The 25679-nt window shown below is 39.2% G+C and overlaps 1 protein-coding gene across 3 annotated transcripts in view; it reads left to right on the top strand.

The window, feature by feature from the left end:
- THEMIS (thymocyte selection associated) overlaps positions 1 to 25679 on the top strand; it is a 91894-nt gene that overhangs the window by 15111 nt on the left and 51104 nt on the right. For all 3 annotated transcript variants that reach the window (XM_084515268.1, XM_084515270.1, XM_084515269.1), the window contains exons 2-4: positions 3725 to 3883; positions 11980 to 12438; positions 15426 to 16471. In XM_084515268.1, the coding sequence (XP_084371394.1) occupies positions 3725 to 3883; positions 11980 to 12438; positions 15426 to 16471 (1664 nt within the window). The remainder of the gene's footprint in view (positions 1 to 3724; positions 3884 to 11979; positions 12439 to 15425; positions 16472 to 25679) is intronic.

Raw genomic sequence — 25679 nt, 5'->3', positions numbered from 1 at the left:
ATGCATAAACAGCATGTTCTTTCACTTGGCTGTGGTTAGTATTTGTGTGGCACTGTAATCCAGAACTATGTGCTAATTGCCATCCTGGTGTGCAACAGGAAGTAGCCTTCTGGGAAAGTTTAGAGTCTGAGTACGGTAGTCCCCTTCGTCCTATATTACACAGAATCACAGAATCATCTAGGTTGGAAGAGACCTCCAAGATCACCTAGTCCAACCTCTGACCTAACAAGTCCTCCACTAAACCATACCACTAAGCTCTACATCTAAATGTCTTTTAAAGACCTCCAGGGATGGTGACTCAACCACTTCCCTGGGCAACCTATTCCAATGCCTAACAACCCTTTCAGTAAAGTTCTTCCTAATACTAACTTAAACCTCCCCTTGTGCAACGTAAGCCCATTCCCCCTCATCCTGTCACCAGGCACATGGGAGAATAGACCAACCCCCACCTCGCTGCAGCCTCCTTTAAGGTACCTATAGAGTGTGATAAGGTCACCCTGAGCCTCCTTTTCTCCAGGCTGAACAATCCCAGCTTCCTCAGCAGCTCCTCGTAAGACTGGTTCTCCAGACCCCTCACCAGCTTTGTTGCCCTTCTCTGGACTCGCTCGAGCACTTTGATGTCCTTCTTGTAGCGAGGGGCCCAAAACTGAACACAGTACTCAAGGTGTGGCCTCACCAGTTGGAAGGGAAATCAGGCAATGTTGTACATTCAGTCTTCTGAAAGCATCTGCCACGTGCTTTTATTTTTATTTGTATATATATATATATATATATTTAATTTTTATTTGGATTTTTTTGCTTAGGTTCCTTCTGCATAGGGTTAAAAACTACATTTATATCTGTCTTCTTCAGGGGAGCAGCTGGAGATTCCCTGGTGTCCATCTTAATTGTGAGAGGATAGCACAAGCAACAGAAAGGTTTGCAGGTTTTCCTGGGTGTATTTTCCTGATGGAGTGAACTCCATCGGTTGCTTCATGTTACTCTTGTTCATTCTCCTGTGCTGACATAAACCTATTAGTTTGTGGTGCTCTTCTCAGGCTTTGAGATTTAGGCTAATACGAGGGTGACTTTTGCTCAGGTTGGTCTTCCAGTGAGGTCAAGGTGGTGGCCAAGTGCTTGTTGCCTGAAAGCACTGTAGCAAAGTTGATAAATATGTCTTATACTCAGAGTGACTGGAACTGATATTGAGTAAGCCTTAGGAAAATTGCTGGGTTAATAGTTGCATTTTTGATATTACACTTAGGAAAAAAAAAAAACAACCTTTTTTTTTTTTTTTTTTTTTTTTTCCTCCCCCACCTACAAGGAAAGCTTTAGAGTAGAGATTGTTACTTTCTGTGGGAAGTAAGTTCTGGAGGCAATGGCAATATTTCAGTACAGGCTATCTAAATTATTGATTGCTATATATAACCAGAGGTCAGATTTTAAATATCCGTCATTGCCTGAGACCATTCTGGCTACCTAGGTTAAAAGGGATGAAAGAAAAAGACAGGAGTTTCAACTGAACAAGATGCAAGAAAGGGCTATTAGAAGCTGTTGTATTAAAGGAGGACTTATGAGAGTAAAACACTTGTTTATTTCAAAGCCCTGCTAAGGGCTTTGAATGAGCTTCACAATGTTGAACTTAATAAGGTGACAGACGTAACAGATTGGGAATTGCTGTTGCTAAACACACTTATTGCAATAGTGCTAATATATGATAACAGTGCTGGCAAAATGCTATCCCAGGTATTCCTCATCAAAGGGTGAAGGCGCAGAACTTACCAAGAAAGTGTCCCTGTTTTGGTGAAGAAGGAGCACAGCCCATCAGCTGCCCCTACTAGGTTTCCAATTCTTCCTCCCCAGCAGCTCTTTTTTCCTTGCTCTCTCTCTCTCTCTCTCTTTTTTTTCCTAACTTTTTTTCTTTTTTTTTTTTTTTTCCCCCATGGACTCTTAGCACTCTATTATATCCTAACCTTATCCATTCCCTCTCCAGGGGTGACATTTAACATGATTTGGGTGAAGAGTCAAACACTATAGTCATATATGTTTAGCATATAATTCATTAAGCTCATTATCATATTCAGGGTGTTAACTTCTTTTTACACATAATGAAGCAAAAGGTTTCACTTGGGCACCATGGCCCTCAAGATTCTGTTCTGCTGCCAAAACAGGGCTATCCCACCAACACAAGACTCCCCCCCTCCGCAACCTCTCATACCAAGCTTGCAGATCTCTACCCACAAAGTTTGTCTAAGAGATAAATAAGAGCAAGCTGCTCAGTTCCCCTTTGCCTAAGGCTGGTGCTTATCAGTGATGCTAACAAGTCTGATTGTTCTCCACAGAGGATTGTGGGAACAAAAATTTGTCTTGTCAGAGGAGATGAAGAGAATTTGTTTCTTTTAGATTTTTGTTAAAAATGTGACTAGAAACAGGGTAAAATTAACCTTGGAAGCACTTTGGGAAAAAGAGAAATGGAAATGAGTAAAACAGAAATATTTTAAATAGCAGTACAATGTTAGTAGCAGAGCAAAGGAATACAGTCACCAATAAATTAGGAGTGGAAATGAGAATAAGGTTTCTCACCATGAGGGAAATGAAATTCTGAGATGAGATTCCAAGCACCACACTTCCATATCGGTTCAGGATAGAGCTTGATAAGTTCATAGAAGGAAATGCACTGCATCAGAAGAATAGAAGTTAGAATTAAAGTTAACATTTCTGATGAGAGGCTTTTTTGTTCAAAGTAATGCTATCTACAAATGTAGCTGAAAAAAGACTTAATCGCCATGTGTTTGCTGCACTGCCTTCATATATAATTAATTAATCCTGTGCCTCAAAGCTTCTGCTAATCTGCAGGGACCAGGAAGAATTTCCCTTCTGCATAACTTGGCTTTTGTTATGATTTTGCTTTATTATTCCCCTCACCCTCCACACCCCCAACACACATGCACTTCTGAAACATCAAAGATGGACCACAGCTAGTATGGAGAATGGAGGGTGTTTTTGGCAGGGCAAGCGGCAGTTCCAGATTGTGTTGAGGAATCTCTGAGATGCTTAGTTGGATTGCTTTGTTCCTGAACTCAATCTTCTGAACATCACAAGAAAAAAAGGATTATTTTTTTTTTCCTTTTCTTCCAGGAAAAAATCAATAGGCTTGTTTCAGCATGGGGCAGGGATTACCACTGTTAATTTACCAGCCTTCAATTTTCTTTCACTTTCTTCAGATTTCCTGTTACTATGGAAATCTCAAATGTTGATTTCACTTTGATGTCTCCTGGCCTCTCCCTGGGTACCTTGTAGGGTCTATAGTTTTTGTCTTCTGTTGCAGTCTATTGTTTTCTATGCTGTGTCCTGTGCTGTGCAGAGGCACCTTTCCTGCCCAGATTCCACCACCTGCTGATTTCACAAGGCAGCTCCTTATGACCCAGGTAGTCTATGCTCTGCCTCATTATGTTTTGGTTTTACAACTTTGAAATGCAAGTTCTTCAAACCTTAATGTCCTTACACACATCTAAGGACAGTGCATACTAGATCAGTGAAGATCTCTTCCAAGATCACTGAAGTCACAAGATGAATTTTCTTATAATCTTTAGGGGAGAAAGTGAAGATTTGACTAGTTACTGTAGGATAAGAATATTTCATATAACTTATTTTAAGTGTTTTTACTTTCATTCAAAGAGAGAAAGATACTTGAAAAAGTGATAAAATGTTGAACACTTTTCTTTTCTTTTGGTTTGCTTTTCAGGTTCCATCTATGAGATGTTTGGAAATGAATGCTGCCTGTCAACAGGAGAAGTGATTAAAGTTACTGGTTTCAAAATTAATAAGCTCATAGCAAGTATCTGTGAGAATAATGAAGACAGCCAGTTTTCTGCCAAAGTGGAATTACCTCTAAATTTTCCTGGTATAGTATTTCATGAATACGTTTTTGAGGAATTATAACCCTGAATAATCACCTTTGTGCATTTTATTGATTTGCTGCCTTGATTGATATTTGTTTGAGGTTACATCTCATCTGTCAAGGATACAATTTTATCAGATGGCACAAGACACAATCCACTCATTTTTAAATTTCCACCCTTAGAGTTCTCTTTTGTGCCTGAATAGAAATTATTAATGTTATAATGTTCGGTAAGAATGCTTTCTATACTTGAGGTCACTCAGTGTCAGAATCGTTACAAAGCTGTCTTCTCAGTTATTTGTGACTTTGCCAAACTTTGAGCTATTTTCATTGCCTTGTGTACAGAATATAATTCCATTATTTTTAGTGTATAATTATTTTATTATTTTGAATAGAAAAGATTACAAATACTTTCTTATGTTTTTATTTATTTATTTATTTATTATTAGTTATTATAATTCCAGTGGCCAAAGTGGCTGCTACATGCCTGGAAACAATATTAGAGGAAAATATATAAAGAATTACCCAAATACCTACATTTTGGAGCATGGACTAAAGATATTTTGCATCTCATACTGACTTGATATTCAAATTGAAAATATCATCCTCCGATCATGTGGCCTGTCAGGGAGAAGTGGACAATACTGCACCTGGGCTACTTAGTTCATCACACATGTCATTCTAATTCATTATTCAATTCAGCTTTCATCTCAATTCACCTGCTTTAAGGGCCCAGCTGTGTTAAATAGGGAAGTGACTGAAATGCAGTGGAGGAAGTATTGGTTGTATGTGTGTAGGAAGGGGGCAAATCAGGTTGGGAAACTTGTAGAAAAATGTTGTACTTAGGAGCATAAGAGAAGGGTAAAGATTTGATATATGAGGAACAGGCACTGGAGCTGAGAGTCAGTTGGTCCATCAGATGAGGACCACAACCCAACAAGTATAGATATGTAGGGCATTTCATAAGCTGGGAGTCTTGTAGGCAGCAGAGATAGTAGCAGCAGAGGAGTTGAAGAGGCTGGAAAGCAGCGAGCAGTGTGAAGAGGAAGTGGTACGTGCAGGAGGGAGCCCATGTGTGCCTGGGACAGAAGTTATGGGACACCTGAGAGTGAGAGATGTGGGGACAGAGCACATATGACAGTACCGCAGTCCTCAAGAGCCTGAGATCACATCCAGAATTCACTTTGGGCCAACAATCTAGCTAATCTATAAAATGAGCTGTAGTTTTATAGAGAAAAATAGCATGTAAGCATTTAATTTAAATTGTATTGTAATGCGACCATGTGGGAGGCTAAGCTGATGCTGCTCAAGGAAGTGTAATGTGGATATTTTCCAGTATGTGAGTGACTTAGTAACATCACTGATGTTCTTCTACTGTATTGCAGTGCACGTGAGATTGTGTGCATGTGCATATATACTGTTTAGGTCATGCCAGAACCCAAATTGGCATTTGCTTTTTCTGCAGCGAGAGACAAGACACACTTCTCGAAGCAAATAAAATGTAAAAACAGATGAGAATGTAATGTTTCATCTGAATTCCACAGGAAAGTATCTTCTGCTGTGCCTTCATTTTCCATCTGCACAATACAGATTTCTCTCTGAAGTAGTCCTATATATCATTTTCTTTTCCCTAGTGGATCCTCAATTTACTTTCATGTTTTTCTTATTCTTTGAATCAGAACCATTTGTATGACCACTTATTAAAAGATTATTTTTTTTGAATGTCATTTTCATGTACTGATAGGGCCCAAATGTAATCATCAAAGACATCTTAATTATTTGTGGCTATCTAGAGATATTGAAGCACTGCTATACTGTGAACTCATGAGATATCTTGCATTTTTCTTGTATTCCAAGTTTCTTTGCTATTATTAACATTTCTACAATCATCATTAAAATATACATACGTATAGGAAGTTATATTCTAAATTTTGTTTGACAGATGAGTTTGAACATTTGAATCCTAAAATATCCAACACAACTGAGTGATAAAAGTAATTCTATATTTATTAATGTTGAATCTCATGATTTTTAGAACAGAACCACCTGTGATTTGAAATGCTTGAACTTGGTGAATTTGGATTTGTTTGCATTTAAGTGATCAGTTTTACAACTTGGCATTTGGATGTTGTTACCCTGTTGAGAATATTTTAAAATTCAGTATAATCACTACAATTTACATACATATTTATGTAATCTCCCAACTGGTATTCTAGAAAACTGAGTTATTTCACTAGAAATATAAATTCAGTGTTCCTTTTGCTGAAATTTATCATTGTTATCCACCACATGATGGGTGGTACTGAACAGCGATGCTGAAGAGGGGGATAATGACGCTTCTTATTAGCCCAACAGGGAGCACTTCTCTCGTTTTCTTCCGTATATGTATCCTTGTGCATTCAAGAGCTTTCTGGTAAGAGGCAAATTTGTCATATGTTTGATTTATTTTTTCACTGAAGAATGAGTCTATTTTACAAAGTCAAGATGTCCCAGTCTCTTCTTCTTGACCCTTAACCTTTTATGAAGCGGTCACTTATTATGTACACATGCTACGCTCTGAATGGGACAGTTGGACTTGATCTTTGCAGGTCCCTTCCAACTGAACTATACGATGCTAGTCTAAGAACATTGCTGGCTTGCCCCATTTCCACAACAAAGCACAGAACTGGATTATGAATGATCTTTTTTACACTGTTGTTGAATTACTTCAGTAAAAACATCCACAGGTCTCTAGACTCTGATGCTGTATTTACACTGTACTTACAGGGCTCTCTTGTTAGTGCTGATGTAAAGAAACCTTCTTTTTTGATGTTATGTTCCATTTCCTTTGTTGTGAGTTATCGTTTGCCTGCGATGGGACCATATGTCTTTTCACTGTATGCACACTGGCGTAAGCAAGCCATGTGCCTGTTTAGGTTACTCTGGGAATAATGTCTCTCTGAGAGAAGAACCAGGCTCATTGGCTCTCAACGATCCTTGCTCTTTGTCTTCCTGAATGTATTTGCAGTCTACAGATTTTTTTACTTTTTTTTTTTCTGCTCTGGCAAATCAGATTCTTGATAAAGTCCTAATCTGGCCTTTGCATTAGAAAAAATGCTGCAACTGCAAGTTTGCTATCTATGTTATTTCATTTTCTCCTCATTCTAATTTGTTCTTTTTTCATGCCTCAGAGGGCCAGGCTATTCTTTGTACTCATACATTGAAAAAAAAAATAAAAATCTGCTCTTACTCTAGACACTTCGATTGCTACATCTAACAGCATTTTGAACTACAATTTTCACTACTAACAAGTTAGCAGAGACAGGTAATTTACACAACACCTGAACTGTGTGCCAGCACAAATGATTTCATTTTGTTCTGTTATATTCCTTCTTTTGCAAAAATATTGCTGAGCTCTCCCTGTTTTCAGGAGGTCTGTGACAGCTGCTGCTGCTCATTCCTACAGGACCTGATAGACGTAGCTGAGCACAAGCACCCCTTTGAGCTCTCAGCCTTCACAAGCCACAAAGCAGGAGATTTGCCTGTGGCCATGCATGTGTGAAAAAGCTGAGGTTGGGCACTGAAAGGCTCACCTTGAGAGGAGTTGAAGTGCTATCAGTCTGAAGGACTTCCATTTAGCAAAGTGAATGCCCCGCAAAACAGGAATGATGAGAAAATCAATCCCCAGAATCTGTGCTAGGGTGGTTGCTAACACATGGCTCTCCAGTGGTGATGCTGAACATAGACTGACAATCTGCTGGAGGTCTTACTGTGACTGTCAATGTGGTTGGCACAGACTGGGAAGGTGGTAAGAAGGAAAACCCCACCATCCTTGGCAAAGGGAAAAAAAAGCAGCAGATGTGAGATGAGAGTGATGGTTTGGCTTTGGGGCAGGATGTGAAGAGGTCACTGGAGCAGAGGAGGTGGAAGTGTGGATGGTGGAGGAATGATAACCAAGTCAGCTCCAGAGAAGTTGGGAACTGAAATGATCCCCTTCTGCGTTACCTTGGGGAACAGAGACTGGTAGTCTAGGACAGAAAGTCTTTCAGCTAGTTTTAACTTGAAGACTACTCGCTGCTCTATTAGGTGAGCCTGATTTTTGATTTTTTTTTTTTCAGTTTTCTGTTGGGCAAAGAAGAAAAAGAGAGAATAAAAAGGATACTCCTTTTCTTCAGGAATCTAATTAGGACTGAAAACAGGAAGCCTATAAAACTACAGAGAGGTGTGCTTTATCACTATGTAGCCAGTAAAAGGGAGCTGCATATGTTGTTCTGTAAAAAGGTGGTAAAAACATTCTTCTGTAAAAACATACTTTCCCACAGAACAAAACAAGTGATCTATGGGCCTTCCTTTCTCTCCAATACCAGTAAAAATCATTCTCTCAGACTCCCGTATGCATAAGTCAGTGCTTAAAATTTTTCTTGAAAATTATGGGGCAGTTAGATTTGAGGCTTGCTAATTATGATATTATAGCTAGGCAGGCACTTCACCTAGTGAAATGCTACCAGGTGATATGGATTCATGGCGTGTGACAATGGTTATGCATTCCTGTAGTTACTATGTATGTGTAGTGACTCTTGTCTCTATCTGTAATTTTCCCCCAACTAATGGGGATCAGTGTGTTTTGGTCATATCTCAGATTATTTACAAAATAGATCTATATGAGCAACAATGCCAGCTCTCAATAAACCAGCTGGACTTCTTTCCAGATCCACTATTTCCATCTGCCTATCCCCCTAATAGTCCACCAAGCTCTCTCAGGGAAGTCTAAGTGAATTTGATTCAGTCATTTTATGATTTATGGAAGAGTACAAAAATATTATTTTGACCTCAAAACGTCCAAACTTTAGCATCTCAAACTTGCCATATGTCTCCTACTCTGGAGAATTCTTTGCTAAGTTAGGTTTGGAAAACATTTGGTTTTGTAATTTGATTCATAATGTTTTTAATGGGGTTCTGAATAGTTCCAAATAACATTTTTTAAAGCACATTTCCCCATAAAAAATGAATAAATATGTCATAGCAAGGACAACATTTATGAGAAGATACTGTGACAGATTATGGCAGTTAGATGGGGACCACAGTGGTTTCCCCCATCACACCAGAATAACTTTTTATATATTCACCTCTTTTCTATAGAGATAGAAACATATGGAACTTTACATGCTCATAAAGATAAACAGGTGGTTATTAGGGGCCTCTAATTCACGGGCCCCATCAGTACAGAAGCTAAATATGCAAGTCCACATGATTCTTTATTTGTCTATGCATACATTCTGTTATTGAAATTAAGAAAACAAGCAGAATAGATGATGAAGATTTTTCTGCTCCCAGCCCTGACAGTCAGTCTGCCTGGGCCTTAGGGGTAATCAGTTATCTGTTTTGTATGATAACTGATGATTCTGATTCCATATGAAAACTGCTTTCCAATCCAGCATGTTCATCAGCTTGCTGCTGAAATAGCTGTCTTCCAAATATATCCATTGTCCCAAGGAAATTACTAAGCCTGAGTTTAGAGTCAAACTTACAGAGAAGAGGAAGGTTTCTTGTGCCTGTGTATTGCCAGACACTTTCAACTGGAAATGTTTTTAGCATAGTTTATGGAGGATTTTAATGTAATTCTGGATGCTTTCTATGGGCAATAGGCATGCACCTATATCACAGATGAGTAAACATAGTTATTGCCTTTTGGATATATCATATGTACTTTGAATGCACTTTTAATGAAGAATATTCCTATTTCCTTTCTCTCGGCATTATCAAGAGATGATGCCCATCCTATGCTTGCAAAGCATGACATTGGAACACTGTTTGGGAATGCTGTCTTTTCCACAATTGCAGTTTGTCATTGGTGCCTTGTCACTGTGATATTTTCTAAATGCTGATGAATCGATTTGTCTCAATCTGTACTGGCAGCTTCAATCTGTACTGGCAGCTTCAATAGTACTGGGGTAGCTAACTTGTTTATTAGTAATTGTATTAAAAAACAGCTATGGGAAACTTTAAAAATATCATTGAGAAAGAAATGTGGTAAGGTTTTATCTGTGCAGTTGCATTCGTGGATGCGGCTTCCTTAAAAAAGGAAAGCTGGAAAAAAAGTCAGAATACTTTCCCATAGTGCTACATTGAGGACCGATATGTAGCAGATGTATTTCCACAAGGGTACTAATTTCACACAGGAAAAGCTAACTGTCATACAGACAAGTGTGAAGGCACAGAATTGCAGACAACAGTTACATAGGCACAATTAGTGACTATTTCTGCAGTAAATCAAATAGACTATTGCTGTTTAGGCTGCTGACAAGTGCTCAGCGCTGTTAGTTGCCACAGTTACTAGTGGTCTCATGAGACACCTAGAACCAAACATGCCCAATCTGGTGATAAATCAAATGAAAGCTATTCACCAAACAGATTTTTTGTGTCTTTAACAAGAAGGGTACTAAAGCTATGATGTAAAGGTAGCAGTTTTTGTTACAGTGAAGCCAGAAGCACAGCAATTCTGTGAGGGGAAAAAAAAAAAAAAAAAAGTCATTTTTAAAGAATATTATCCTAAGGTGCCGCCCCTGCTTCCACACAGGCTCCACAATTTTGTTGATCATGTATTTATGGAGATAAGCTTAGTAGGGAAAAAGGTGTGGGAGAAATAAATAAAAAAGGAGATTATTTTTAAATGAAGCAATCCCTGGATCTAATTTGTTAAACAAACCTGTAATCAAGGGAAAGTCTGGAGATAGGAGTGAGTATCTTCCCAGCATCTAGCAGAAACTGTGTTCTGGCAGTGTCATGCCTGGTTGAGATTCAGGTATCTGCTGGGGCATCCTTCCCTTCACCACAGAAAGGGAGTAGTAGTCAGTGTTGCCCCAGTTCCCAGACTAAATGATGAGGGAGGCAAAGGGGGTACTTAAACCCTTTTACATGATGTGAACCACTTATGAGATGTAGAACTGCCATGAAAATATCTCTAGCAGCATTCCTTGAGTCCCCATCACATTCCTCCTTCATAACTGCAAAGGTGGGAGTATTCCTTTACCACAAGGATACAGTGCCCTTTGTATGGTCCAAAGGATGCAAAAATGTGGAGCAATGGGGCCATGGGGTTTCTGCTTTTTGTTTTTGGAGGGAGACAGGAAAGAAGGCACGGCATCCCCCTGGGAGCTTGGCTTCTTTGTCACTGCAGCTGTAGCTGCAACTTAAAAGTTGCTGTGCCATGAGGCAACATTCACACTGCTGCATCTTGGGAAGAAGAGAGCTTAATCATACAGCTCAGCTAAACCCTACTGTTTAGTCCTCTAAACTGTCCACTTCATCTTCCTCTGTGAAAACACTCACACAAATATAAAAATGTACACATTTTTCTTCTGATGTGAACTCCTAATGAGACAGCTCCAAGGGGCATGACTAACATGAAATAATAATGTCCCTGGGGGCTAAGGAAGCTCAGATGCATCTCCTGCCTCGCAGTACTTCAGCACTTTAATTGCCTTGTGCCACAGTGCTCCAGCACCCAAACTGTGAATCACTCCGTTTGATGGTCTGGGCTATCGCAGATGCTAAGATCAATTTCCCTTGCTCATTCTTATCATTACATGCTCCTTTTTCAGTTGTGCTATTTCTTGAAACATACTTGGTCTTGGAATCCTCAGTCTGCATGTAGAAGAATATGTGATACTGATGTTTAGGGAGAAACTTCAACCCGTGTTTCACTGATCGCATTTCTGTTGCTCTTCCTTATATCTTGTCTGTAATTATTTCTTAAAGGCTGGTTTCCTGGGAAGAAAGATAAGAACTTAAGATAACACATCTTTTGTTTCTGAAGCAAGCAAGAAAGAAAAAAAACCTGCTTTTTTTTTTTTTTTAATTTTATTTTTGAATCACAAATGTAAAAATACTGGATGTAAGAAATACAGTAGTTGCAGAGTGCAGAAGGCTAATTCCAGCTCCCTATGCTTTATATCACATTGTTGATGTTATCTGTGTAGAATTACATTTCTAGCAACTGAACTATCAGCCATGAACTCTTTGATATGCTTTGCTCCCCATTTTTATTGCACAGTCTAAAATTTGGCACAGCCTGTTTTGTACATTTCCTTTTTATAATAATGCAAGTTTTCTGTTCTTAGGTCTTTATAAGGTTGTGGCAGATAAAACTCCATATATCAGCATTGAAGAAATTACAAGAAAAGTTGCTATTGGGTCAACAAGATTTGGCCATCCATGCTTCTACAGCTCTGAGGATATAAAATTGGCAAACCTCACTATCAAACAAGGTGAGCAGATCAACTTCAACTCTGTGGAAGAGGTAAATGGAACAATGGCTGTCAACTGTGGTGTGGTCAGAAACAACCAGACTCATTCCTTTACTTTGCCCCTTTCACAAGAAGGAAAATTCTATGAATGCGAAGATGATCAAATATACACTCTGAAAGAGATTGCAGAATGGAAAATCCCTAGGTGCAGAAACCGGATTGTCAAACTTTCCAACACTTTACATACGTGGGACTCCTCTAATCCACTGCCAGATAACTTTGATGGCTGCTTGATTCTAACACCTGTCTATGAAGTGCAGGCAGTAATGAAATGTAAGTAGAGATTAAAGTCAATGATCTGTTTTATTTGTATAGCAGAGTACAATGAATCACACTTAAGTTGCTCAAAATAGGCAGAAAAAATTGAGTTTGGTTGAGAATTCCTTACCCATATTTGCCACTGATGCTGGTTTCAAGTTGCAGAAAGATAAAAATAATATTGCCATTTTTATTCCTTTATCAGATATTAATTCAGATAGTTTCCTTATTATTTTTTTCTGTTGCCATTTTACTGTACACTACAATTAAATAATCTTTCAAATGGTTATATATTGCATAGTGAAAAGCAGAGCTTAGGAAATCAAATTCTCAGATTTTATTTGTTTGTTTGTATCTCATGGAGAAGCCATGGCAAAGTCACTTGATCATTTATGGCCCTGGCTAGAGAAAGAAAAAATATATAGATGTATGTTTTATAGCACACTCAACTACAATTTAGGAACTGCACTGTGTTTTTGAGATTGAGGATTCTGCAGAATGCACACCATTATTACTTTACTCTATTGTGGAAAGAAATTTTGATAGAATATAAACAGATAATTTCTTAAACCTCTGGGTTTTAGGAAATAGGAAAGAATTAGAAATCCAATATCTTTAAGTCAATACTGTTCTAGTTGTTCCACTTAAAAGTGGCACTAAAAGTGTTAGGTTCTGTTCTTACCAATGGTCTTAGTTTAAACCTGTTATTGAAATTATTTGTGGAAATAAAATTTGAAGGTATAAGTGCACAGTGAAATGTTCCTGAGTTACTGTGACTTGAATAGCTGAGCTATAGCAATGACCCATGTATGCTTGCATAGCATACCCTCTCTGAACTGAGGTTCCTACATAAGCAAAAAATCAGCTTAAACTAAAATGTTCGACCTTGCCTGAGGACAGCACCAAACACTTAGACAATTTCTGCAGTTCTTCGTGTTGATACACCCAACCTGTTAGAGTTTGGAGGACAGGAGCTTAGCTTTTGGGAAGGTTTTGCTGCCTGTTCCTTCTACTGGAAACATACCACTAAACTACACAGAAATGGAATACTGAGAGAAATACGTCACTCAGGAGGATAGTAAGCAGGAAAGTTTCACAGTGGAAGTTTCTCTGGGGAATGACATAAGTAAAGAGATAAAATACATGAGAAAGAAATAAAAGTGAGCAGAGACTGCTATCACAATAGTTGCTAAATGCTTTTCATGAGATATCCACGGTGCTTGCTATGTGGTTTAATGTGTGAGTTTGGAAAGTATATCTTCACAAGATAAAATATTTAGTTTTCTGCAGCTCTAGCTATATTCAGGGATCTTGCCTCTCTCCTCCAGCTGGATTCACTTAAGTGTACTACTGTGACCATTTAGATATGTATTCAGGATCAGTAAGAATTTAATGTTTCTAAAAAACTTCTAGAAGATTTAGAAATGTTTCGTATTCGGTTGTCTTCCAATCAGATATTCCAATGAGAGTTTTATTTGTAGATTTTATTTGTGTGCCTGTTTATGTTTCATAGTGTGCTCAACATTTAAGAAGCATTAAATATGCCCTAAGTAACTATTTAATACAAACCTCAAAAGTAGGTTTCATGGTACATGATTAACTACTTTCTTGTGGACCATGAAAAATGCATTTGCACCATTTTTAGAACTATAAATAGACATAAGATAAAGTATGAGAAATACTATCCACAATTAAATAAAAAGGATTCCTGATAAGAGGGATAGAAGATTACATTTTCACAGGCTGTGAGCAGGAATCCTCTGTACTTTTATTCATTCTTAATAATGAACAAAATTTTGTGTCTGGTACTCCCTGAGTTGCTCATTTTCTCTTTCATTTTCTCTAATTGTTCCTCCTTCATTGACTTTTCTTTGTGGTGGTCAGGATATTTGTCACCTGAGTGTTTTAATATGAGAAAAGTAGAGTGGGAGTAAACAAATCCTGAATCACTCTCATAGAAGTCTGTCACGTAAAATACATGTCTGATACTAACTTTTAGGTATAAAATATTAGTATGTTCTGCTACAAGGAAGTGTGGGACCAGCATATACTATACATGTGTGCATGTCTATGCAGCATAAGTCTTAATGAAGAGAGCCATTAAATAATATTTGCTTGTTAAATTTTACTGCCTTGGTCAGCGATCTGTGGTACCACTGATCTGGAGCCAAATTCTTCAACAAACCTTAATTGCATAGTCAGTTTTGAGCTTGGAAATTTTACATCCAAAATTTTGCAAGTTCATTTGTGATAAAAGTGTTGTTGTTCCCTGTCAGACTGTTAAAGACAATGGCTCAGTTCTGATAGTAAATAAAACCAGGTGCCTCAGAAAAAAGTACAAGAGATCCACAGAGGACCATTATAGTGGAAATTTCCTCATTCAGTAATAGTAAACTTAGACTTTGTTATACAAGCGTTTTTCCCTTTTAAGAAAAGTCATATTATTTTGTAATAATTATTGATGCTTTCTTTATTCTTACAAATATAAAAAAAGTTATTTGTCCCAGATTCGCCATAACAACCTCTTATGTTAATGGGTTCAAACATTCTTTTTAATTAAAAGTGTTTCCCCACCCATTTGTTAGAAGAAAACACAAATTACTATGAAATAAAAGAATAGAAATACATCTTGTACTCAATTAAAAGTGTTTGGTAAGAGGAATAGATAATTAAAAACTTGGAGGTGCTGTAAGAAAGATAGCAAACTGGATTTTTCCTCTTCCTTTTTCTTAAACTTTGTATATTTGCATACATTATTTTCATGTTATCTCATTTCATTTCTCTCTTCCTTTCTGAGGTCTGCTGCATATCTGATAGCCATACATATCAAATTAAAACAGTTAGACTTTGACTGGCTCAATCAATTGTACAGGCATATATGGAGTTGCACACACTGGGAAGGTAATTTTTGTATCTGGCTAACATGACACGTATATTTTATTCCAATATCAGTTTGAAAACAAACAAACAAACAAAATGAATGTATTTCTTTTTGTTTTCAGTTCGGAAGGACATAGTTCATATCCTCTCTGATTTGGATGTTGAGGTCAAGGATATAACAGACTGTTACGATATTAGCTCTTTCCTTCAGCCACTGTCTTTGGAAGATGTATTTGAGAGAACAAGTAAGGAATTTCCCATGGTTGCTGAGGTAATGGAGGGCCCTTTAGGAAGACAGAAACCTTATAATTTATTGCATATAGGGAAAGAGATTGTCATCTACAAAAAGTACCAGGCTACAAGAGTCCTAGCCTCTGAGATCAGAAGTGACTCCCCCAAAAGACATTTTTTAATCCCTATGACCTACAAAGGAAAGTTCAAGAGAAGACCTCGGGAGTTTCCAACTGCCTATGACTTAGAGATAGCAAGAAGTGAAAGGGAACAGCTTCATGTCGTAGCAACTAAAGCTTTTGATTCTCCTCATACAGAGCTCTTTTCTGTTTCAGTTGGAGATCAATTTCTAGTTCAGCAACGTCAGACTAGTGAAGTTCTGTACGAGGGAAGAAAGAAAGTCATAGATGTTTTAGCTTGTGAACAAATACTAAGTGATACATATAAGGAAGTGCTCCTGCCTATGTATATGGAAGGTGGCTTTGTGGAAGTGATTCATGACAAGAAGCAGTACCAGCTTTCTGAGATTTGCAAAGAATTTCGTTTGCCTTTTAATGTCAAAGTGTCTGTGAGGGACCTTTCCATTAAGGAGGATGTCTTGGCTGCTGTACCTGGTCTGCAGCTTGAAGAAGAAATCACAGACTCTTATTTGCTGATCAGTAGTGCCAGCAGTCCAGTAGAGAGCTGGGAGATTCCTGTGTATCGCTTAAACATGTCAGTCCATTTGCTCAGCAAGGATGTCCAGGCAGTCTTACCTCCCATGACTAAGACAACAGTGGAAGAGATCAGCGAAGAGGAATACTATATGGTACGAAGATTTGAAAACCAAACCCTACATCCACCTCCCAGGCCACCCAAAAAGCCAGCAGCACTTGCACCAAAACCTGTTTCTGCAGTATCTAAGCAAGTTATATCTGATGTACCACAGGCTACAAAGGTAAGGTATTGCACCATGTCTATGTCTTTGAATCTCTTACAATCATAAGTCATTTTCTGTAGGTTCATAATCTCCATTTCCTTATAGTACTGTATACAGATGGCTCCCAGTTCCCTGTAATAGGCAAATTAGCCATTATAGACAACAATGGTTAAAATCTCCAGTGTGTGCTAATTGATCCGTGAAAAACAATGGAACCATGCCGACTCACAGCAGAAAGCTTGGCCTTATAATTTAGGACAGATAGTCCTTAATTGTACCAATGCAGAAGTGAAGGGAGAGACTTGAAGTGGGTATATTTAAATGTTTATTAAGGGGTAGCATATGTTTTCATGATATTTGTTAAGAGAATTTTACTCAGCTGGAAACAGCCAAATTAAATTCGCAGAAAGTCAGGTTGTATAGATATTTTTGAGTGCATGTTTTTGCACATACCCAAGTGGCAAATAGATCTGGAATAAAAAGGGCAGCTTTTTTAGAATAACTTTTGATGTTAAGAAAGTTAAGTGCCCCTTCTAGGACAATTTTCTTAGTGATTAATCTAAGAAAATGCATTTGCTCATTAATTTTTATATTGGGTCTGGCTGAGATGGAGTTTATTTTCTTCACAGCAGCCTGTGAGATACTGTGTTTTGAATTTGTAACTAAAACAGCGTTGATAGCACACCAGTGTTTTGACTGTTGTTGAGCAGTATATGCACAGCATCAAGACCTTTTCTTTCCCAGTCTGTCCATCCAGCAAGGAAATGGAGCAGAGTGGTTGTTCTGGGAGGGTGGCCATAGTGCAGAAACTGGCAGGGCATCAGCCTGCTTGTGGGAGGTGCTGAGTGACGTCACTTGTTTTTCTTCCTCTTTCTTTCACTTATAAATTTATTTTTACATCTACTCATGAGTTTTCTCATTTTTTCTCTTCCCTGTCCTGATGTCAGAGATGGAGTGAGCAAACGGCTGGGTGAGTGCTCAGCTGCTTGTTGGGTTCAACCCATGATAGTTTTCTTGCATAAATTGAAAGAATTAAAGAAAGGCAGTTTGATGAACTTCAGTGAAAGAGTGTCCAGTAGGTCAGTTTCTCTGTCTCATGCAAATGCAAGTTTCCTGTGGAGGGAGACAGGCATACATTGGAAATGCTTTCAGGCATTGGCTGAGGCCGAGTAATGAGACGGCAGAGTGATTGTGCTGTGCTTTAAAAGTGATATAACTCATGACATTGTATTTGGGTGGAAGGTGGTGGTGGTGGTGCGGGGTAAGGTGGTGGTTTTTTTTGTTTGTGGTGTTTTGTTTTTGTTTGTTTGTTAGTTTGTTTTTAATGTTGCCATCAAACTAAGTTCCAACTCTAGCAGCCTTGAAAGGGGATATTTTATGAGTCCCCTTCCTTCCCTGCTGGAAGTGTCCGTCCCATCATGCCAGTTCCAACACCCCATGCAGGTCCTCAGCTCCACAGAGGTCCTGGGAGGTAATTGCAACAGACTGTAGAAGAAGTGAAGGGGGTAGGGTGGGTCCCTCAGATAAGGGTAATACAGCAAAACGTTGCATACAGTGAAGCCTGTAGCAGCTTAAATAAGCCATTCTGCTAGACTAGGGAGGACTGATGAGAAGCTAGGCCCTGGGGCTAACAGGGCCTTCAACCTGGCACTGTCTTGTGGTACAGAGCTGGGGAGGAATTCCCTAATTGTTATGTTTCTGGTAGAGCTGTATGGTCAGGGGGACTCAGACTTCCTGCTGTGACTGGTGTCTCTGTGTAGGGAGCAACAGGTAGATGTTGGCTCTAGACTAGACTCATGCAGAAAATACTGTTTTCCTGAAGCAAGGAGAGAGCAGTAAGCACAAGGGAGGGATGGGCTGAGGTTCCTTTGCACATTCATTGAATGAGTGCAACCATAGACTGCAACTGTCCAAACAAAGAAGCACATTTAAGCAGACAGCTCCAGAGGACATATTTTGTCACATGCTTGTTATAAATAAGTCATAAATTGCAGTCAGAGTGCTTTGAGTTATGCAGATTCATAAATCTTCCTCAAAAGACTAAATAAGTAGAGATTCCTTATTCATAAGATTAAACATCCTGAGTGTTAATGTAATAGGTTTAGAGTCGGAGAGAATGTGTTATCTGTTCTATCCCAAGCACAGCAAGTCCTCTGAGAGGACGTGGATCATAGCTGATAAACTCTGCTTTGGCCTCTCTGCCAGCAACAGTGGTAGGGGAGACTGCATTTTCTTCTGAATATAACAGGGATGTCTGAGGGTTCAGAAAGTTGGAGATGGTGCCAAACTGATAAATGGCACACTTTGCATATTTTGTGACTCTGTGTAGACTTATTTGCATAAATAACAGACAAGTGTCCTAATGAGCTGAACTTAAGCCTGACAAGTGGCAGCCTGGAATAAGCTTTAGCGATGCATGAATTGCCATGGCTCCTCTTGCAAGCAGCTCCCTGCTTGCCTGTCTGATGGAGGGTGGTGATTGGCTTCCTTGCTCACTGGCTGGGAAGCTCTGCTTGGCCTGGTGCTCCAAGATTAAATGCTGCTGCTGCATGAGTCCACAAAGGACCAAGATCTGGTTATTTTATGTCAATGCTGAAGGATGCTCTGCCAGGGAGGGGTCACCTCTAGCTATGGCTTCTGCTTTGATCACTTTTTAGCTCTTCCAGAAAGGTTGTGAGTTGTGGAGAAGCTCCAGCTGTCTCCGCATGCTGTTCCCTGGCCTTGGTTACAGGAACACTAGGGCCATGAACAGGACTATACAGCCCACATTTCCCTGTGTGTCTTTGGTCATGTTAGTCACTGAATTGTTTGAAACTGGCAGCAAGTATGGACTGTGACCTCAGATGAGTGCACAAACTGCCTCAGCTTGTGTGCAAGGTGCAGTACTACAGAAACAGGTATGTCTGCACAGTACAGCAAAGTCCAGAGACATCAGATGAATTCTCAAATGTAATATAGCTGCATTAACCAAACCCTCTGCCCACTCTCTTCACAAGGCTAATTAAGTTGGCTCAGCTCCTGCTGATGCAGCTTTCAATTCCAGAGCCTGGGGATCCCTGCTCTCCCCTCTGCAAGGCACTGTAGACCTTGCTTTTCCCTCTCATCTCGTCATTTTATTTGGTTAAGAAACATCTAGCCCACATATGTTTGCTGTTTTGCATTAGTTGTTAATTGAATAAAGAAAAGAAACCCCCAAGAAAATTCATGCAAACTAAATAAATGAAATAAACAGCATGCACTGAACTACAGAACGAATCTGGTATTTAAGAATGATTAAACTCTAATAAACAATGCTATCTCTAGCCACCTCTACTCACAAACCCTACCAGCTTTCTACCACCAGTCAAGGATGGTGATGAAAAAATGATTGTACCCTTTGTTGAATGGCAAAACTTGGGATAAAGCACACAAAGGAAATCCACATTTCCTCACTTGAGCCATGTCCCCCAAGTAGATTTTATTATTATTACTCTTTTAATTGAAAAAATACATCTCACCAAATATGAGTGAATATTCATTCAAAAATGAATGTTAGTACTGGGGGAATGGTAATCAATTTGTGGAAAACAGTTTATTCCTGATGCTCTTCAAAGGCACTAAATGCACTTCCTAAGGAACAATAATAAATAAATAAGTAAAATCAGCATTTGGCTTCTGATTAACAATAAGAGAGGTTAGCTCCAACCAGGGCTATTTTCAGTGGTCTGCTTAGGCATATATTTAGCCTAAGGAACATTAGTATCAGTGAAATACTCACAAGCTTCAAGCTGGGATTGCTGCTAAATACCTTTATGAATGTGGAACTGGAAAAGTCAGTCACAGGCAGTAATCTGCTCAGCTCTATCAAGAAAGCTGAGAGAATTCCAGAAAGGGAAACTGGAATTTAATAAAATAGTAAGTATCAGGGCATGATAGTTAATCGTCATTCAATGCTAAGGTCCATTATCCTTCAAAAAGTCATTACAGTGTTACGATATCAGGAACTTTTTTGCTTTCTTGCTTTTTATTTCAAAATTAAAATGAAAGAAAAATTATCACTTCCATCTGGCTTTACAGTTCTACAAACTGAACTACCGAAATCTGCCATTAACATATTTATCGCATCTGTCTTCACAGCAAAATGAAGACTTATCTGGAATTAAATTGATAAGACATAAGCTGCATTTTTCAGCAAATGAGTTTTCCTGCAGTGCCTTCTTTCCTTCCTCCTAACTATTTCTTTTCTGCTTCCAGAGCATTTTTCATGGTTTTGGGGCCTTTATACAGCAGGTTTAATACAAATATTTCTTCTGTGCAGCAAATTACTAACCTTTTTAAATAAATACATATTAGGAAATGCATGCAGAAAAGCCAGAAAGGAGCAGATATGAACAGACTTCAGGAATTAATAATCCTCTGGCACTAGAAATGAGGTAGGGAAATGTAGTTCATTAGTGGATGCAAAAATGCATGTGCAAGCATGAGGAGGGTTTCTCTCTGACAAGCGTAGTGCTGTGGCTCCTGAGGCTGCAGCAGTGCTTCCTCTTCCTCCATCTCTATGCCCACTGAAAAAAAGCTCTCCTCTCCTCGACCCTTGATCTGCAACCTTTGACCCTCTCTCTCCACATATCCCATGTAATTTCTCCATGTTACTTTCCAGTAGCTTTGTAAATCCCTCATAAATAGGATGGGAAGGCTGGAAGAACAGCCCTTAATGCTTATGACCAGCCCACCTTGTCATTGTGGATCAGTTCTTGAAATCTGTCAAAACCTCATCCTCACTGTGGCCTTGCCTGGTGAGTCAGGCTCCAAATCCTCCACACTCCCCCATGCCACAGATTCTCATTCTTCCAAGCACCACACAATGCGCTGCAGGGTTCTTCTCCTCCTAACACCCATCCTTTGACACATGCCTGATTTTCCCCAGACCTACGTGCCTTGAGTCCCCCTACACTGCATTTGTCAGTGCCCTTCAGCTCCCCCTAGACCTCTGTGTCCTTGGTTCCCCAAGGAAATGTCAAGCTTTCAGAGAAGCTTGTTTCTTCCAAAACATCCTCCTCCTTTTGCTCTTCAGTCCTGCAGCGAGCTGAAGCCAAGGCCGCAGCCATTGTCAGACAGGAGCTACAGGAACATCCTAAGTTACACATGGGTTTTCATCTCCTTCCCCAGCAGCACGTTCCAAACCTTAGCAGAGCATTGATCTTCAGCCAGGTTTGTAGGAGTAAAACTGGAGTGGGCTGTAGGTGCTGACAAGTGTCAAGCCACTTTGTGTTTTCTTGTAGGCTGAAGAGTCCCAGCTGAAGGACTTTGTATTGGTGACCTGTTCCAGAGACCATTATAGCTACGTCTATACATGAGGGACCATGACCATTTCCTGGCAACCCTTTGTGCATCTTGATACCACATTGGGCTGAGGCCTGCATGTGTGCCATCCCCTTTTGTGTCCCAGGTCTCTGTGAAAACTAGACCAGGCAATGATGGCTCTGATCTGGATGATGGAGGATTGGAACCACTGATAGACTTTGTATGAATCAGGAGGAAGGAGTTAAAGGTGTAGGAAACCCTGAAGACCCAGCTAAAAAAGGTCTGGAGTTTTTCCAATTTTCTCAGTATGAAGAACTGGTATTAAGATCCTTTTCTCTTTTAAATAATATGAAAAGCTTAAAATTTCCACAGAGAAGCATCAAGTCTGTAGTAGGCACTTACTGTAGATTGATGTTATTCTCAAAACCAAAATAAAATGGGGAAGATAGCAATGTGCCTGCCAGAAGGACAGGCAGTAGATAATTGCCTGAAAAACTAGCAGGGCAATCTGAGGTGTAAGTCTCATTGCAGAAAGCCATTACTGCTGCAGGAATTGCTGATACAGTACATGAAATTAAGGAAATACAGATGAACATTTGGATATGCTGACTGACGTAAATGCCAACTGGTTAAAAGCAAATTGCATAATTTAGAGCTAAAAGTGAATGTCTTGGAGAACAAAGAGATAAGAAATATCAAAATAAAAGGGATGCCTAGTTGAAAAATATATATATCAACCGCATAAAAATACGGCACCCTTGATAAGAAGGAAAATACTGGACAGCGTGTTTAAGCCAACAACCATTAACGTCAGTAGGAGCAGAATTGGCTGGAATGTTTTTTTTTCTCTCATGCAGAAAGCGAACAACATAAAATCGTACATTTGTATAATACAAAGTTGGACAAGAAAGTTTTTTTTTTTTTTTAAAAATAAGTCTGTTGCACTGCAGCAGAATAAATCTCCAAAAAAATATAACTTGGGGGGATCTGAAATGCTTTTTCCAGCCCGGGTTCCTTGCCATCTGACTTCCAATGTCACTGTTATCCAGTCTGCACTGCCTTAATTTGCCCTTCTCTTCATAGCAAGAAGGTCAGAAAATCAAGCCTGCAGATAGCTGGCTGCTGAAGTGCCACTTATCACATGCCTGCTTAAACACATTCAGGGACTTTTCTGGGCTCTGAGGACCAACTGGCATAAAATGCCTGATGTCTCTGCTAGTAACTCTTTCAGTCTCCAGCTTTGGCTGCTTGCAAACTGCATTCTGGAGTGGGCCTTGGGGTGTTTGAATGCCCAGATTGTACCCAGGAGCAGTTTGAGAAATAGCTTGTTGGCACAGGTTGAAGTGGAGCCCACGAATGCTTACAGGCACCAACCTGTTCAATCAGGCAGCATTGATGTAGCCCTGTTTGCTGCTTGGGCAGTGCAAGGGTCCTGAGCCTTACAGGGTGACTGATGAGGTTTGAAATAAGAAGGACCAGAGTCCAGTTTCTGAAAACTTCATTCTCTACTGGGCATGCACAGGCACTTACAGCGGAGTAGCACAAATGAAACAGTGTTGAGCAGTTTAACAGTCAGCCATGGGAACTTCTGTTAAAATAATTATTCTCTGGATGCTTTACTTGAGGATAAGGATAACCCAGTAAGAGAGCAATATGCTCGAGTGACATGCAGGGGCAAATATGCAGGTTCCCAATCTGTTAGCAGCCTTTTTTTTTTTTTTTAAAAAAAAAAAAGAAAATATGTACATCAAGGATGTACATCAGAGTCACTGCACTGTTGAATACAGTCAGTGTAAAAGAAAGTACTAACATTTCCCATTCACATTATGCTTTTCTTCATGAAATTCAGGCTTTTTCAGTACTGTCATAGCCAGACATCCCAGAACTGGAAGTATCCCTACAGGTTGGGATTATGCTTTGAAATACATTGCCCTATGAAATGAAATGAGAAACTTGCTGTCAGTGTGACAGCAGGGTCAAAGCCCAAAGTATCTGTAGGCATGACTCACATTTTCCAGAGTTCTCACAATGAGGAATTCAACGATTATGAGGAAATGGAGAATGCCAGGGAGAGACTCATCAAATCCATTAAAACCTGGAAAGACAATCCCAGCTCTGGGCTTTTTGAATATGTTAGTACATAGACAATATTAGAAATAGAATGATAATAAAATTAATAGTGAGGCTTATCAATTACTATAGGAGAGTTTATAAAGGCTGAAAATCATGTGTTCAATGACTGTACTGAGAAAATGAATTTATTTTCTCTGTGGATGGAGATGTACAATTTAGACAGAACATTGTCAAAGTATTTAACATCATTATTCTGTTGTTCTATCCTAAGACATTAAATAATTTTACTGGTAAATATTTTAAATGGCAATATCTTGCAAAACTGTGGTTCAAATTTTTCTCCCATTAGTTCTTTTATATATATGTATATGTGTGTGTGTACATAGCAACAGGGGGTTCGAGGAGGCACAAGTCATTCTGTAGTTATAGCTATTGTCATTCCAGTGGTGCCACTGAAAAATCAGAGCATGGCTCTCAGGCTTACAGTGGCTGTAGACAGTAGCTTGTATCAGTGATTCACTTGAAAGAGCATGATGAGTCTTATCAGAATATCACTTGGCAGGAAACACTGCAGGGGAAAAAAAAAAGCCTCTTTGTTAGTTTGTGGTGTGCCATGCACTACCCTGATGGGCAGCACTGTGGCTAAAGAATGCTTAGAGTATAGAACATTGGAGTCCAGATTAGCTCCAAAAGACCAGGAATGACACTATCTGACATGAAGAGGTTGAAATCTGATGCATAAAGCAGAATAAAGCTTCTCCCATATCATCTTTTTATTATTATTATATCATATACAGATATATGATATAATTATAATAATAATATTCTATATGTGAAATTAAGAATTGTATCTAGAGGTACTTTTACTGATCCACCTGTTTTACATAAGAAGTGGTATGTTCTTGTTCTGCAGTATGAACAAGGAAAAGAGTAGCTGAGTTTGCTTGTGAAGTGATCTCATTTGAAGGAAGATGTTCCAAGCAGTTGAACAGCAGCTCTACAAGAAAATTCTGGCCACGTGAGGAGTGGGGTTGGCAGAAGCTCCTCAGGTCTGGGTTACATTACTTTGTCTTTTAGATGCCCCTTCTGTGACAGGAGGCAAATCGCATAACTATCATTGCCTCAAGATACATGAAGGAACTGCCATGTGTGAAGCGAGGGTGTGGATTTCCAGCTCATTAGTTACTCTATATGGATACTTAAATCTCAGGTAAATGCAAGATACATTCCCTCCCTCCTGTAAGGGTCAGAGCTACCTCACATTTACTCTGGAGCCTTAACCACCCAGACAGTTGCCATGGAGTAGTTAATGAGCTGTAAATCCACACTCATTTACTTTGTAGCAACTTGTTCATGTAGCTGTCTTCTCTATGAAATGGGACATAACGCTTCATTTTCCCATTTTCTGGGGTGTTTTATAGAGACAGGCATCATTTATGCGTATATATATATATAAAGCTTTTTCATTTTCCTTTTTTTTTATTCATTGGCTACCACAAAAGGACCTCAGTAACAACAGAAAAATAGTGACAATGAAATACCCAGACATGTTTTAACCTTACTTAAAAGTTTTCAACTGAAAGTTAATTTACTGAACAGGTGCAAAATGAAACTGGCTGTCTCTAGGACAGCTTAATTCTGAAGTGTGGATATTTGAAAGAGGAAGAAACAAGAAAGAAGAGAGGTGTGAACTTGTCCCATATAACTTTGCAAGGTGTTAACCTTGAAGCTCACTAGCACATTTTAAGCTTGATCTTTTGTTAACCACTTCAAAGTTTATTCTTGTGGTAGACATGAGCCTTTGTGCTTCCCTGTTTGCACCTTCTGTTGCATCTCTAGCATCTTAAGCCATGTCTTCACCTGGTGGCTT

Source organism: Aythya ferina, assembly GCF_964211825.1.
Source record: "Aythya ferina genome assembly, chromosome: 3".
In the NCBI taxonomy this organism is placed as follows: domain Eukaryota; kingdom Metazoa; phylum Chordata; class Aves; order Anseriformes; family Anatidae; genus Aythya; species Aythya ferina.
Note: the sequence above shows the minus strand (reverse complement) of the source record. Positions and strands in the feature narration are given on the sequence as shown.